This window comes from Zalophus californianus, chromosome 4, assembly GCF_009762305.2.
Source record: "Zalophus californianus isolate mZalCal1 chromosome 4, mZalCal1.pri.v2, whole genome shotgun sequence".
In the NCBI taxonomy this organism is placed as follows: domain Eukaryota; kingdom Metazoa; phylum Chordata; class Mammalia; order Carnivora; family Otariidae; genus Zalophus; species Zalophus californianus.
This window is the reverse complement of record NC_045598.1, coordinates 64,284,651-64,300,819: the sequence shown is the minus strand read 5'-3', so window position 1 is coordinate 64,300,819 and position 16,169 is coordinate 64,284,651. Positions and strand designations below refer to the sequence as shown.

General features: G+C 38.6%; 1 protein-coding gene across 3 annotated transcripts in view; it reads right to left on the bottom strand.

Moving 5' to 3' along the window:
- AK5 (adenylate kinase 5) overlaps window positions 1-16,169 on the bottom strand; it is a 233,166-nt gene that overhangs the window by 203,832 nt on the left and 13,165 nt on the right. For all 3 annotated transcript variants that reach the window (XM_027584212.2, XM_027584202.2, XM_027584192.2), the window contains exons 4-5: window positions 13,528-13,697; window positions 13,312-13,425 (exon numbers count right to left, since the gene is read on the bottom strand). In XM_027584212.2, coding sequence (XP_027440013.1) covers window positions 13,312-13,425; window positions 13,528-13,697 — 284 coding nt within the window. The remainder of the gene's footprint in view (window positions 1-13,311; window positions 13,426-13,527; window positions 13,698-16,169) is intronic.

Sequence of the window (16,169 nt, the reverse complement as noted above, 5' to 3'; positions counted from 1 at the left end):
AAGTAAGGGTGAAGACTAGTGAAGATGACATTACTGGGGTAACTTCAATGGATGCGCTTCCAACTTCAGTGGATGCGCTTCAATGTCAGTACTTTACTATTGTTAGCAATGGCCCGCTTGCTCCATAACTATGGCCACACGCTATGGCTGAGAACCTTTGCTGTGTGCAATTAAACATCAAGTTGAAGTCTGCACTTTAATGCACTTAAGAATCAGCTTTGACAGAGGTTTTTAACTTGTTAAATTGCACATCCTTGGGTTCAACGTACAAGAAATTTTAAGTCAGTAAATTCTGTGAAGGGACCTGAACGATCCACATTTTTTAACAAGGCATGTACCTGACTCTGATACAAACCCTCTAGGGAGTCACGTGCTTGTGGACAATAATTGGCATTAAAAACTTTCAACCAAAAGAATGAATTAATGGCAGTGGTCTTTTAGAAAGATTCACCTGGCCACAGGATACAGGTTAGACTGGGTGTGGAGGGAATAAGGACAAGGAAGGTGGAAGAGTGAGGACTCTAAAAGTCCAAGCAGGTAGATGGGAGCACCTGGCATGAAAAGGCTGGGAAGAAAGGAATTGAAGAGAAGAGACAGATGAACAAATGAAGAATGAACGGGTCTTTCTTTACCAAGTGTCACGATGTGGTGGTTTAAAATATGTCATTATTTTTTTTGTTTGTTTTTGTTTTTGTGTGCGTGACACTCTCCCTATTAAAAAAAAATTGTGGATTCTTATTCCCCTTTCCTGTTTTCTGTGATGTATGGCTTTGGAAACTGGGTTAGAAAAGGCAATCGGGCTTCCTTCTGGCTCTCTTGGGTTACATGCCTTTGGAGCCGTGAGCTGCTGTGAAGTCCAGCCACCCTGGGACCTCCATGTGGTGAGAAAGGAAGAGAAGCCTGAGGAAGTCCAGCTGTTCCAGCCCCAGCTGGTTGAGTCTTCCCAAACCAAGCATCGGACATGTGAGTAAAGAAGCCTAACTCTGACCACTATTTATTTATTTATTTATTTTTTAATTTTTAAAGATTTTATTTATTTGAGAGAGAGAGCACATGGGGAGGTGGTCAGAGGGAGAAGCAGACTCCCGATGTGGGACTCAATCCAGGGACTCCAGGATCATGACCTGAGCCGAAGGCAGTCGCTTAACCAACTGAGCCACCCAGGTGCCCTCTGACCACTATTTAAATACCATGTCATGAGAGATGTTGGGTCAAAACCAGCCTGCCGAGCAGTTCTTGATTTCCTGATCCATAGAAGCATATGAAATTATAAATATTGTCGTTTTAAACCAATAAATAAATTTTGGATGTTGTCTTATGTAGCAAAAGTACCTAGTTTACAGGGCGAAGTCAAAGAGGACTTTGATTTTATCTTTCTATGAAATTTGGAAATTGTCTTTTCTCTTTATATAAGGAAGTTATAAAAACCTCAGCAGCTTTTTTACCTTGATTGGTCTTATAGTCACAGTTCATCAAAATATAAATAAATAAATAAATAAATAAATAAATAAATAAATAAATAATCATCTAGTAATATATTCTCAACTTCAAAACCAAATTATTAAATAATTAGAAACAAACTTCTAAGTCATTAGTTCCATGGGGAAACAACCACATTTCCTTTAATATTTTGCACAAAAGTGCTAATGCTTAGAAAAAATTTGTGTAATTAAAATTAAATCACTCCCCCTTAGGAGCAAATCAAATTTGTCTCCCTTAGGAAGAGCAAATCAAATTATGTCTGTCAAATCAATTCACTATACAAGTAGGATGACAGCCCTTTGAGGATGAGTTTTCTTTTATCTCTAAGGGTTTGGTTGTTTGCTTATTTATTTATTCATTTATTTATTTTTAAAACCTCTAGTTGAGAATGTCTCATATATCCAATTGCACTCATTCAAACTCAGAGCTTAACTCTATTTTTAGGCTCCTCTTAGACGGCAGAGTTGAGGCTAAATTATAGATCCTAGAGGAAATCACAACTAGAAAAAGAAAAAAATTTCACATAGTTATATACACCTGCTCCAGCCGGTCTCACCCTCTCTGATCCCACAGTGTATGATAGGTGGAATTCATAAGGGTTGTCTGCACTCATGGGCCCAACCCTCAGAAGCACAATTCCCTTGCTCAAGAAGCCTGAAGGAAAGCACATGAGTAAGAGTGGCATGATTACAGGACTAATCTTGGGTCCAATGCTTTATTTAAAATAAAGACTCCCAAGTGCTGGTGAAAGTGAAGGTGTCTTGGGTTGGAGGGGCTTTCAAGTACTCTCTCCATTACCTTCCCTGCTTGACCACTCCACTACAACCCAAGTAAAAATGCTTAGTGCCTGCTATTGCTAAGCATCAGTACCTCAACTATGATTGTTGTACCTCAAAACCACAAATAACACACCCCAGAAAACAAACCATGGTAAGCTGCTGATTTAAACAAGTTCTGAATTTGTGTTACACGTGATTATTGAAGTTACTCCCCAGATGGTCTCTGAATGTAACAAATCAAGACATATTTCATCCCCTTGGCCATGATTCTTTTCGTAGGCTGTGGGCACTCCAGGAGGATGGCTCAAGATGATGAACTAAAGGGCAGGAAGAAATACTAGATCTTCTGTTTAATTTTTTAAATTTGACAAGTAGGAGAGATGAAGCTTCCTAACATTTAATATTTAGACGGACAGTGTGGCCCCCACTATGTCAGACAGTCGTGTCACCTACAGAATCGGGTGTACGTATCTTTGTGAGGTATTTTTTGTGATAAACCAATAATGAAAATCAGACACAGCAGAGACAAGGGGAGGACAAGGGGCACTGTAGGGTACAGACTCCAGTGCCTTGTAAGAGCCAGACTGGGGCTGAAACAGTGAGGTACCAGCTGGGGAGGGAGTGGGGGACAGCCGTGAACAAGACACCCCTTACACTATCTAATGACAGCCCAGCAGTGCTCAGGTGTGGCAGCGTGAACGGGGAGCTGCTACATCGCTACCCGTTGCAAGCCAAGGTAGAAGTCTGCTTTTTAATCTGAAATCTCCTAATTTTAGAATTTAGCACACGTTTAAAAAATAATAAAATAAAATTTAAAAGTGTAAAAAAAAATGATCTGATGCCCACATTCAGCCTGACTTTGTGACCTCAAGGTTCCAGAAAGCTAGTGATCTAAATATCTGTATCCCCTCCTTGGGAATCCTAGCTCTGTCTGCCTGCTTGTGGCCTTAGGCAAGTTACTTAATTTGTCAGAGCTTCGGTTTCCTTATCTGTAAAGTGGAGTAACAACAGCTAAGGTTGGGGAGTAAAGTGATAACACAGTAAGAATCCATTATAAAATACGTATATTCAAATGCAAGTTTCTAGAGACAATATACTTTGCTTGCACCAAAAACAAAATAAAAAATATAGGAACAATGGAAAAATCAGGCTAGCTGAACACCAAATGGTATCAATAAATACAAGAGAAAGTAAATGTCTGGATCTTTGGGACATTTGGGTCACAGAAGCATACATTATATATATATTTATTACACTCGGAAGAAAATCAACCAGCATTATCCTCAAAGAAATTCTGCCCAGGTTCCCAACAAGGCCGCCAGAGGCACCAAAACACTCCCCACGTGAAAATCGCATGGATGTGGATGCACAAGCCTAGCTAGGAAAGGAAAGGAGGCATCTCTGTGGGACCACTCCCAAAAAAGGAGAAACTAGCAGGAAAAATGGAAGAAATCAAAAGAAGGTACACAGAACGGGGGTGGGGGAGGGGGACATTGGCTTGGCTGAAATACGGAAAGCCAAGATGCGTACTGAGAACACCACTACTCATCAGTGGTCTTCCAAGTGTTTCTGCCCCACAGTGTGAATGTCCCCTCGCTGAAGTGCTTCTAGCCATTTTTAGCACAAGAAAAATTTCTTTCAACAGAGTTTTGCCTGGAACCTCAGAACATAAAATAAAAGCAGAGCTGTTCTGGGCCGCCTTAACACCTCAAGGTGGCCTCTGAGGGTTGTCTCAATCAATCTGAAGGTTCCCCTAGAAGGAACCTGAAGGTCCTTTTACCTTCAAAGCTTCTGACAAATAGGAAGGGAGAGCTATTGAAGGCCCTTCCGTTGTACAAATCTATGGAGTATTTATCCTCAACATGTCTAATTGTAATAACCACTTCCTTTTGTTAAGCAGTCATTATAAGCCACACATTGTGCTAAGGACTATAGGTACATGATCATATTTAATCTTTACAATAACCCTGTGTGATCTTATTATACTCATTCTTCAAAGGAAAACATTGAGGCCTCGAGAGGGTTGGTAAATCAGCCAAAAGCATATAGTAAAGGAGAGTCAAAACCCACTGTAGTCCGTTGACATTATAACCAACTCCACTGAATTAGATGAGGGTCTGAGAGATGGAACTCAAGATCACTTTTGAAGCAGTCACCTGAGTCCTTCCTTTTCTGGATATTCATGACACTAATATCTGTCTTCCACTTCACATCAACAAACACTTACTAGAACCCAGTGTAGTAAAGAAATATATTAAGGTAGCAGGGCAGGTGTGGGGGTCATGACAGTGGGAGTGGCAGGAAAATAAAAAGAATGGAAGGAAGTTTACAGCATGAATGAGATGGCTCTGCCCTAAGGACAGAACAGGAGCCTACCTGGGGGGAGAGACAGACAGACATACTCACTAACACAAAAATTCCACAAAGATCAACTGAGAATTGGTTAGGAAAAAAGTAGCTTATTTGTAATAGCAGCAAACCAGGAACAAAACCAACAAAAAGTGTACAAGTCTTTCCTACGGAAAACTATAAAACTTTACTTATTGAGGAACATAAACCAAGACCTGAGTAAATGAAATGATAGGGCAATGTTCATGGATGGGAAGATGTCAGTTCTCTGAAAATTAATCTATATATAATATGATCTGTATTGAAATGTAAATAAAATCTCAACAGTTTTTTTTGTGTCTGACAAATTGATTCTGAAATTCATAAAGAAGAGTATATATATAGGCATAGCCAACTAAAAAAAGAAAGGGAAGACTGTCTTTCTTTCTTTTTTTTAAGATTTTATTTATTTATTCATGAGAGACAGAGAGAGAGAGAGAGGCAGAGGGAGAAGCAGACTCCCAAGGAGCAGGGAGCCCGATGCGGGACTCGATCCCAGGACCCTGGGATGATGACCTGAGCCGAAGGCAGACGCTTAACCATCTGAGCCACCCAGGCACCTGGGAAGACTGTCTTTCAAGCATCAGGCTGTAACTTAGAGTTCTTTGATTGAAACCATGATACTGATGCAGAAAAATATAAAGAGACAAAGCAGACCCATGTCTATCCAGGAATAAGTCATTTCAATGAGGAAAATATGTACAAGGCAACAAGCAATCTTTGGACGACAGGATACATTTTTCATTTCCACTTAAAACATACAATAAAATTCTATCTCTACCTCATACTATGCACAACAATTAATGCAGATAGAATAAATACCTGAACTTCAAAACAAAATTAAAAATAAATAGAAAAATGTAGAATATTTTTATGAGACTGCAGGGAACATGTTAAGATCTAAATGTAAAAGCCAAAAAAAAAATGCTGATAAATTTATCATATTAAAATTTAAGACTTCTGTAGGACAAAAGATAGGGCATGATTCTGTATGTCTCTCTGTCAAGATTTGGAAAAATATAAATGGAAAAAACATCATCAAAATACACAGCAAAAGATTAGTACCTAGAATGTCCAAATCAATAATAAAAACTCAAACGACCCGTCAGAAAAAAAGGTGCCAAGGTCATATTTTGGCAATTCTCAAAAAAAGAGATACAAATAGCCAACAAACAAACACATTTAAAAAAAATTTCAGTTCGCTAGGGATTAAGAGAATTCAAAATAAAATAGCAATGCCAAAACATTTACATTTCTAATCCATCAGATAACCTAAAATAAAAAAGATTTGAAATTAAGTACTGGTGAGGTATGGAGAAATGGGGAAAAAGGAATCATAAATTTATGGGGCCACTTTTTAATATCATATTTTTAAAAACCTAAAATATAGATTTAAAATTATACCCCACACACACATTCCTTCTACATTAGAAAATCTATTTCTAGAAGTATTCCTTAGAGATCACATATGCAAAGGGAGATGTGTTCAAGGATGTTGGTCATAGTATTTGTTGGCAGTAACAGAAATTTTAAAGTAACTTGATCGCCTGCTAATATGATACATTTATAGAATGTAGCATTATGAAGCAGTTAAAGGAATGAGTTAAGTCTATTTGTATCACAAATAGAGCTCAAAAACAGAATGCACAGTGAAAGAAAAAACTTAGGGGATGATATAAATAGCACTGAGGAAATAGCAGGAGCAGGTCACCATGAGAAACAGGGAGTAGTCCAGCATGTAGAATGCAGAGGTAGAAAATATAATTGGAAAATTAGCTGGAGCCAGATAGTTGAATATATTGTTAATTACTGTTAGTTTAAAAAAAATAGATTTAGGGGCGCCTGGTTGGCTCAGTTGTTAGGCGTCTGCCTTCGGCTCAGGGCATGATCCCAGGTCCTGGGATCGAGCCCCGCATCAGGCTCCCTGCTCCGCGGGAAGCCTGCTTCTCCCTCTCTCACTCCCCTTGCTTGTGTTCCTACTCTCGCTATCTCTCTCTCTGTCAAATAAATAAATAAAATCTTAAAAAAAAAAAAATAGATTTAGTGTAGGCTTTCCTCCTCCATCTTCAAGAATAGCACCTTTGAGTTCTTACTGGTTTCAGCTTTACTGTTTGTAATAAATCCTCAGTACAGAAATCTAGTACAGAGGTTCATCCATGAACTATGAAATTCTACAACCTTTAAAAAAAACACTTTGCTAGGTTTTCACCTTGGACTCTGGGCTATCTAGCAAAATCTTGGCTATGCAATACGTTTGCTTGGTGGTGAAAAGATCTTAGACTTCCCATTTTTGCCCATTTTGATTCCTTTCCCCTCACTAATCTGTTATGTCTTTTCAACAATCAGGTGGAAGGTGAGAAGAAATTTTTCAGATAGTAAGGACCTACCACCAAATGCAAGGAGGAGACCAGGGCTACGCTCTGGCAGTAAGGAGTGTCTCCATCTCCTCCCCGCCCCCTGCAATGGCAGGCCAAGGGCTGAGAGAGCTCAGCTGTTAGGCTGAGAAGTAAGGGTGGGAAAGAAAGCATGCCGCTTGTGGTGGAAACTGCTGGTTGTCTCTCAAAATCTGTTTTCCCATCTTCCATAATAACAGTTCTGTAGGCAGGTCATGCCTGAACCCGTGACTCCATTGTCCAGTGGCCCTTGAAGTTAAGATGTAGCCATGTGACTTCAGTTCTCATCAATGTACTCTGAAGACTAATGTGTGCACCTTGGGGTCTGGGACTTAAGAAGGTGAGCACGTGCCTTCTGCACTTTTGTCCCCTTCCAACCAGGTGGAAGCTGGCCTTGGGGAACAGCATGGCTGACCTTGCTTTCACCATGCAAATGTCAAACATGTCCCAGGGTTCTCCAAGTGAGCTCTTGAGACCCCTGGAGACTGCTGAGACCATTTCAGGGAGGCCATAGGTCAAAGCTATTTTTTTTTCAAAGCTATTTTTATACTAACAAATTACATGCCTTTTTCACCTTCATTCTCTCACAAATGCACAATGGAGTTTTCCAGTGTCTACGTGAAGTGTGATATCACAGCAGTTGGAATGCAAAAGCAGACCTAAGAATCCAGCTGTCTTTTTCTAAGTTAGAAATTAAAGGGATTTGCAAAATGTAATGTTTCTCTTATCACTATTTTGTTGTTGTTGTTTTGGAAAATATGGCTACTTTTCATAAAAATGTGTTATTTATGTTAACCTGCATGGATTTATTATTATTTTAAAATGACTTAATATTTTTAAATTTCTGTTTTAATTTCTCATATGATAAATATCAATAGATATAGTCCATGTAATGAAAGCTTTTTGAGGTCTTTAATAATTTTTAAAAGTGTAAAAGGGTCTTGTGACCAAAAACAAATTGAGAACCATCGCCCTAGGAGTTAGAGGAACAATGATCTGCATCTCTGAATGACCGTACGGGCTGAAACGGGTTGAAGGTTCTCTGCCCTCATTCACGGTGCAGCTGTTACATACAAGAGAAAAAAGTTTCTGTGTTATGTCATTGTGTCATTGTATCTTTTTATTACAGCAGCCTGGATTTATTCTAAATAATATAGACAACAGTCATATAAGTGGGGCACTACTATATCAAACTAACTACTGTATGTGGCATTGATTCGCTTGGGCAGTAAGAGAAAGAAATTTTAGGCTGGAAAACTAGAAACACTTGATCTGCCACTGCCAAGTATTTGGTACAACTATTACTTGTGGTAACTTGGAAGGTAAACCATGTTCCTATGGAGCCCACAGCTAGAGAAGAAATGACCAGAAAGAGCTAGAATGATCATATGTGTTGACTGTTCTCTATTGCATTTAGCAACATACAGCAAGAAATAGATAAACCTGAGAAAGAATTGACCAATTTGTAAACAGATAAAGAGAAAAGAAAGTGTCCAGTAACTTAAGACTTACCAGGTTGAAAAAATCAACTGCTTCTATACCTCCAAAGAGAAGACAAGACTACTATTGTTCAAAGGACTCCTGTTAACACTCTCCCCAGCTTTCCAAAAAAAGGGACCCAGCCCTGAGGCAAAACCCAGATTAAGGATGCTGCCTGTTGTTTTATATGGCCTCAAAGTACTACCATCAAAATGAGAAAACAAAGAAAGAAAACAGCTTAGTATCTATATCTAGAAAAGAACTTGGGTGTAATTACTGGGACATGGAACTAACTGGAAGCAAAAACAGCAGATACTTAACAAATTTTTGAGGAAATGGTTTTACCAAAACAACCATAAGCCTAGCCAGAAAAAGCTTGTTTTTGTTTTTTGTTTTTCAAATTAAGAATAGCTCCCAAAGAAGGCATAGTCTCCCAACACAATACTTTGATGTGGCCATGTGGGATAATGGACGAGAACTTTTCAGAAGGCCAAGGGCTTCAGAAGACAATTGAGAACGAGGAGTTGAAATCACCCTACTGCTAGAGAAAGGATTTGTTATTTGCTATGGTTCAGTGACTACCACATATATTGCCAAAATTCCCTTTTCTGAACAGGAGCCTTTATTTCACTTCTCCTGGTCTTGTTCCTCCACTATTTATTGGTGGCAGGGTGGGAAGAGAATGTGATGTTCAGTTTGTAGGTGGTTGAAGAGTCTAATCTGGACTTAATGGAGAGAACTTACATCAAGTAGAGATTCTTGACTTTTGATCTAATGATGGGATTCTGGGTGTTTTCCTCAGGGGGTGAGTGAGTCCATTCTATGTTGGGAAGGAGGGAGCGCGCTGACATTTGGATTGCCAGAGGGGCAAACTGTGGTAGAAGTTGCCAGTTAGTTTTCTGATCCTTCCATAATTACAGAACTGTACGCAGGCTCCTGGCCACCCAGCTGGATTATACTTCCCAGCCTGCCTCACAATTACAACATGACTAAATTCTTAACATTGCTATGTGAGCACTATCCAGATCCAGGACTTCAGACCTTCAGAGGTTTATGTTCTCTTCCCCTAATGTGCCAGCTGGAACCATATGTGGTAACAACCACTTCTGTATGTAACAACCATACAACCCTTCTTTGACCCTACAGATGAGGAGAGCATCCTAGGAGATAGCAGAACAACAACATGGAAGGAACCATGGTCCCTAAATGATCTCAAGGAGAAAAGCTGTCTAGTGAATCTGGACTTCACATTGATACTATTCCCTAATAGAAAAAAATACACTTCTTTGTCCTATAAGACACTTAAGTGTTAGGTAAGACCATCACTAGTATATAGCCAATATAAGAAATCCATCTTTTCTTACGCCCTGGACCTGTGAGAAAGTCTTGGGGAAAATTTCTGCGTGTATGTATATACGGGTCCACAGGCAAACACAAAAGAGCTAATTAAAGAAAAACCTTGTGGAGTTGTAGTATAATGAAAGTATATATTTAGTTGTTGTCCCTGATTCCTGACACAGAGCTTTTAAAACCTTCAGAATTTCCTGAGTGACAGGACTGTCTTCTGTTGTTCATAATGAACACCTTCTGACCATACCTCAGTCTAAGCTAGTGAAGTGACTTAGGTGGGGCCCGAAATAATGTCAAGCTAGTGGAGTTTGTTGGCAGAGAGACCAAACATGAGATTAAAAGGTGGGAACTTTCAGCCCCGCTCCCTGGTCTCCAGGAAGAAGGAGAGAGATTGGGTTAGAAAAACTCAGCAATGACGTTTGGAGAGCTTTTGGGTTGGTGAACATGCTGAAGTGCTGGGAGGGTGGTGCACCCAGAGAGAACATGGAAGTTCTGCATTCCCAATCCCACACTGTGCCCTACACATCTCTTCCATTTGGCTGTTCCTGGGTTGTACCTTTGTCATAATCCCCTAAATGTAAGTGAAGCATTTTCTTGAGTTCTGTGAGTCATTCTAGCAAATTATCAAAACTGATGAAGGTGTTGTGGGAACCCCAGAATTTATAGGTGATTGGACAGAAATACAGGTGGCCCCTGGAACTTGTGACTGACGTCTGAAGTGGGGGAGTCTTGTGGGACTGAACCCATAACCGGTAGGGTCCATACTAACTCGGATAGTTAGTGTTAGAGTTGAATGCAATGATCAGACATCTTGTTTGTGTTGAGGACTGGAGAATTGGTAGGGAAAACCCTCACACATTTGGTGTCAGAAATGGTACCAGAAAAATAGACACCACAAGAGCTTAAGCCTACATAGGGTACGGAGTAATCAGGGCTGACCCTAACGCTTTGCTTTACATAAACACTTCAGCTTTGCCTCTGCACCCTCTGAACTCTGGGAGCTCAGCTGTGGTGGCATCAACCTCAGCACAATTGTTCTGCTTGCAGTGGCCGAGAACCTCTAGTCTGTTACAATGCCAACCTAAGAAAGATGTTAAATTGGACTTTTCCAACCGCGGACGAATGGCTGAGAACAAATGCAAGTGACTTCATGTCTTACAGAGAGATACCAGACCATTTTACAGAACTTGTTAACAGGTGTCCCCAACCAGTATTATGACCCCTGGCCCATCACCCATGTCCAGGCTTTGTAAGAGAATGGAGATTGGTCAGACATCCAGAGAGCTGGCAGAGAGCTACACGTTTCCTGCCCCTTCCCCACTACCTGCCCCACCGTAAGTCACGTGAGGAAGAATTTCAAGAGTCTGAGACATCACTTTGGATTCCTGAGGCTGAACCGGGTCCAAGAAGACATATGTTAAACTGAATGGAAAACTGAAGTTTTCATTTCATATTGGACTTTTTTTTTAACGAAAAAAATTTTCCCCAGCTTTATTGAGATATAATTGTGGACTGGGCTTTTTATTACCGGCAAGTGAAACTATCTGTTACTATTTGAAAGATTCATTTATTTTTTTATTTAAGAGAGGGGGGAGGGACAGAGGGGCAGGAGAGGGAGGGGGAAAGAATCTCAAGCAGGCTCCCCACTGAGCACAGAGTCCGACCTGGGGCTCCATCCCATGACCCTGAGATCATGACGTGAGCTGAAATCAAGAGTCGGACCCTTAACCAACTGAGCCACCCAGGAGCCCCTGTCTGTTAATATTTTAAAGTCACCAGGAAAGCTATGAGACCTACCTGAGTTATTATTCAGGGGAGAAGAGAAAGACTCACAGCATGTTCGAAAAGCAAGAGAAGAAAAATCAAGAAGCTCCTGCTGCTTGTGCCCACCAAATGCATGTTATTCAATACACAGGGGGGACTGGGTTTGAGTGGGGATGCCTGCCTTGGCTCCCTTGGGCCTCCACTAATAGCCAAGACTCACATAAAAAACGACTGCCATAGTACCCATTTTCAACAGCAACATCGGGTGAGGCAACAACAACAAGTTGATTTTTCTAGTTTTTCTCTCGTCAAGGCCCAAGCAATTAGAACCAAGTCCTTAAACTAAGAAAGCATGGAAGGTTCCGGAATACTGCAGGACAGGGAAACCTGAGGAGGGGAGAAAGACATTCCAGCACAACAAATATCCCCAAACAGTTAACCTGAATATTTAGAGAGGCTTTATGAAGACTACTTATGGCTTTGAACGGCCTAACCCCAGACTTCTTTTATATGACATACAAATTTACATCTGATTTGACTTTGTTCTCTCCGATATCATATCTGTAATATGTTAAAAGCTAAGAAAAAGACAAACAAGTCTGTAGAAAAAATAGGCAAAGGAAAGCAGATAATTTACATAAGAAATACAAATCGTCAATAAAGTATCTGAAAGTGTACTTAACTCTAGAAGTAACTCAAATGTACATTTAAAAGATGAAATACTGTTTCTTACTTATCAGGTTGGCAAAAATCTTAACTATGAATTCTATCTGGTTGGATAGGATATGGAGAAATATACTTCATTCAATATTGATGGGACTATAACTGGGAAAAGTCTTTTCTGCAGGACCGTTCGGAAATAGCTATGAAAATTAAAAATGCATTTGTATATGAGCATGCACACACGTACATGCATGGCTGTGTGTGTGTTTAATGTACAGAAAATAGCCTAGAAGGATCTATAACCAGCTTAACAGTGTTTCTATTTCTTAGGAGAGGAGGGCAGTGGAATGGAATAAGGGTATTAATGAACTTTCACTTTTTACACTGGACTTAAAATTTTTATGACCACAGTGTTATTTTTGTAATTAAAATTTTACATGAAAAATCAGTCACCCTGCTTCTCAAAGATTAAATAGATACGCAAAATATTTTAATTGATTTATTTCCCTTAAAAATATACATATTAGGTGTTGAGTATGCATTGTCTACTGAAATTTGAGTAAACTTCGGCTACCTGAACCCTACCTTGTTATAGGTAGGTGGTTTAGTATTTTACACCCCAGTTAAGAGGGCTTCCTAATTTGGTAACAATATAAGTACAGAGTGGTGTTTTATATTGCTGAGCAGTATGGACAGGCTTGTTTTAAGTAGCTAAAGATTAAAAACATAATCTTAGGTAAGGTATTTTGAAAAAAATTCAGAGATTTGCATTTTTTAGATAAAAATCATGAATTCTATTATTAGCTTTTGTGTTTTTTTTTTGGCAGAGACAGCCTCCAATTTTTAGGCGTGCATGACAAGGAAATGACCTTCTGCCAACCCATACTGATGTACTTTCTCATTTTCAGACCAGAATTCTTTCAGAAAAACAGCAAGTCTTCCAAGAAATCTTTTTTTTTAATCTCAAAGTTTTAAGCAAAAATAGGTCATTTAAAATATAGAGACATTCTTACTTGGTCCTCAAAAGATAGAGCCTGGGCAACATCTCTTGGAAAGCCATCGATAACAATGCCTTCTTCATCAGGTATTTGCATCAATTTCTGTTTTATCTCTGTAATTGTCGTTTCCTTTTACAAATTAAAAAAAAAAGATGAAAAAACACAGTTAAGCTAACACTCACCACTGCTATAAAAATCTTTGCAGAATAGAAGCAAATTACCCAGCAGTACCTGTGGGGCCAATTCTCCAGTTGTAATTATTTTAGCAATAAGACTCCATTTCCTATTGCTGCTGGTGTTGTGGATTTTCTTTCGTAATAATTCTCCCACCGAAATGTATTGGAATCCATAACGTTCTGCAATTTTCAAACTTTGAGTACCCTTTCCACTTCCCGGACCACCTATCAGTTAAAACAGGCAAAATTGTGACCTTCTGATACAAGAAGAAACTCCTTTTTATACAGCTACCACCCCTGCCTTGAGATGCAGAGTCTAAATCACCAACAGCAGAGTGGGCAACTCTACACTCGTGCCATTCTCGGTGCTAACTCTGAATGCAGAGCAAGTGTAGACTTAGCCAAGGGAAGGACAGAATGATGATCAACTTTATTAGATGAAAGAGACATCTTTTCCTTTACTTATTTTAGTAAATAATTTAGAAAATTGGACAATGCAGTTGAAAGAAATTGTTTCATGTTCTTCTTTGTAAAACCTAATTGTTTTTTCCTCTGTAATCAAAGAAAAATCTATGGGACACAAGAGACAATGACCAAAATAACAGAAATGTGTTCCATGCCAACAAAGAGCTAATGTGCAATTTGGTGAAATGTAACTATTATTTTTAAACCCAAAGGGACATCAATATTGACAGTTTATTTAAATCTTTTTTTTTTAAATCTGTTCATGGGTGTCCTTGTTTTATCTCCTTTAAATTCCAAAGAAGTTTTATGTAATGAATACAGAGTGAATGGAATAGTTTCTTAAAGCAGAACAGTTTCATAGAGCTCATGATAATTTCAATTTTGTGATATATTAGTATGAAGTAATCAACATTTTGCAATCTTACTCAATACTAATCGTTGGTAATTACCATTTACTTTTTAGAAGCTTAAGTCCTAAAATAATCATAAAATATATGCCTCAGATTTTATTTCCAATCATATTGGATTATTTTAATTTATATTTCTAAACAACCTAGACTAACTGGAATCTAAAATCTGAACAAATTTCTAAATAAAGCACATAGCAATCAGCCCAGTCTGATTTTGATTTGTTACTTTGTTTTTTTTTACTTTAAAGACTCTACTCATATGGGAGAGAGAAAGCATGAGCAGGAGGAGAAGGAGGGGTGGAAGGAGAATGAGAGGGAGAAGCAGACTTCCCTCGGAGCAGGGAGCCCAATGACTCTGGGCTAGATCCCAGGACACTGAGATCATGACCCGAGCTGAAGTCAGAGGCTTAACCAACTGAGCCACCCAGGTGCCCCGATTTGTTCAATACATCAAGCTTTGGGGGGGAGTAGAAGTCATTTTATATATAATTATTTAGTAATTATATTTTGCAAATGGTATAAGTAAAAAAGAAAAACAGGTGTTTTGTTTGTTTTTTCTGAGAAGAGTTCTGAATGAGTACACACAGTTGGCCAGGGCTTATTTCCTCTTTAAAATTTTAAAGTGCAGGGGCGCTTGGGTGGCTCAGTTGGTTAAGTGTTTGACTTCTGATTTTGGCTCAGGTCATTATCTCCAGGTCCTGGGATGGAGCCCCGCCTCAGGCTCCTTGCTTGCTCTTTCTGTCTCTCTTTCTCAAATAAATCAATCTTTAAAAAATTAATAAATAAAAATAAAATTTTTAAAGCACAGAATTCTAAGATCTATGAGAATCATTTAACCCCCAATACCAACTAATACACCTGATAACATGTGGTTTCCCCTTTTTGCTGCTTTATTAAAATCAGGATAGGAATTTGTTTGCATTTTTAACCATTCTCTTTCTAAGAAACTCTAAATCCTATCCTATTAGATTTAACATTATGAATTACTACTAGATTAAATTCATTACTTTGCAAATAAAAAGTAAGTTTTGGTTCTAAATGGCTGTTTCTGGCCTATTAACCTATGGTGCAGTTCATGGATTGGCTTGAAATAAAAAATTATATGAATAACTCCATCAAATTTGAGCTGATTTGATCCTTGAAGAATGAAAGTTATCTTTCATAAAGTATATTTCCACACTGTATCTCATAAAACATCAAACTAAGAGAGTATAAATCCCACTGAATTAAACAAAAAATCAAGTATGCTAAGAAAGTTATGGCACCTTCAAGAAAAAAAATTTTTGTCAACTAAAGGAAGCAAATAGCAGACAACACAAACATGATTAGCACAATAGAAGAGAATAGCATTAATTTATTAGATGGGTTTGATTAACAGATTAATTTCATGTTCTTCTCTGAAACCAGAGTGAGCTTAATCTTATTCTATTTATTTATCTCTAATACTTACAAATATTAGGATCCATCTAACTCTTAGATTTTATAATTAACATAAGAGAGATTCATGTCTGTGCCAAGAAGGCTGGCTTTACTAAAAATTCTGCATCACCAGAAAGGAAATTTTGTTTATTTGAATGTAATACCATGTGGGTATCTGTACCTCCTCCACTCCTTTTTTAGGCTGGTACCAATAAAATTTGTAAGCTTCAGGTACAATTATAATTCCTCAAAAGTCATAAAATTGCCCCAATTTTCTCAGGTAACCTAAGGTTCGGTTTTTCCTTTCTTCTCGTATCTCAGTCCTCTAAAATCTAAAAGTTATTTACACTCATTGGTTCTGCATCATTCCTGGAATACATAAAACTTGATAGTGTGTAAGTCT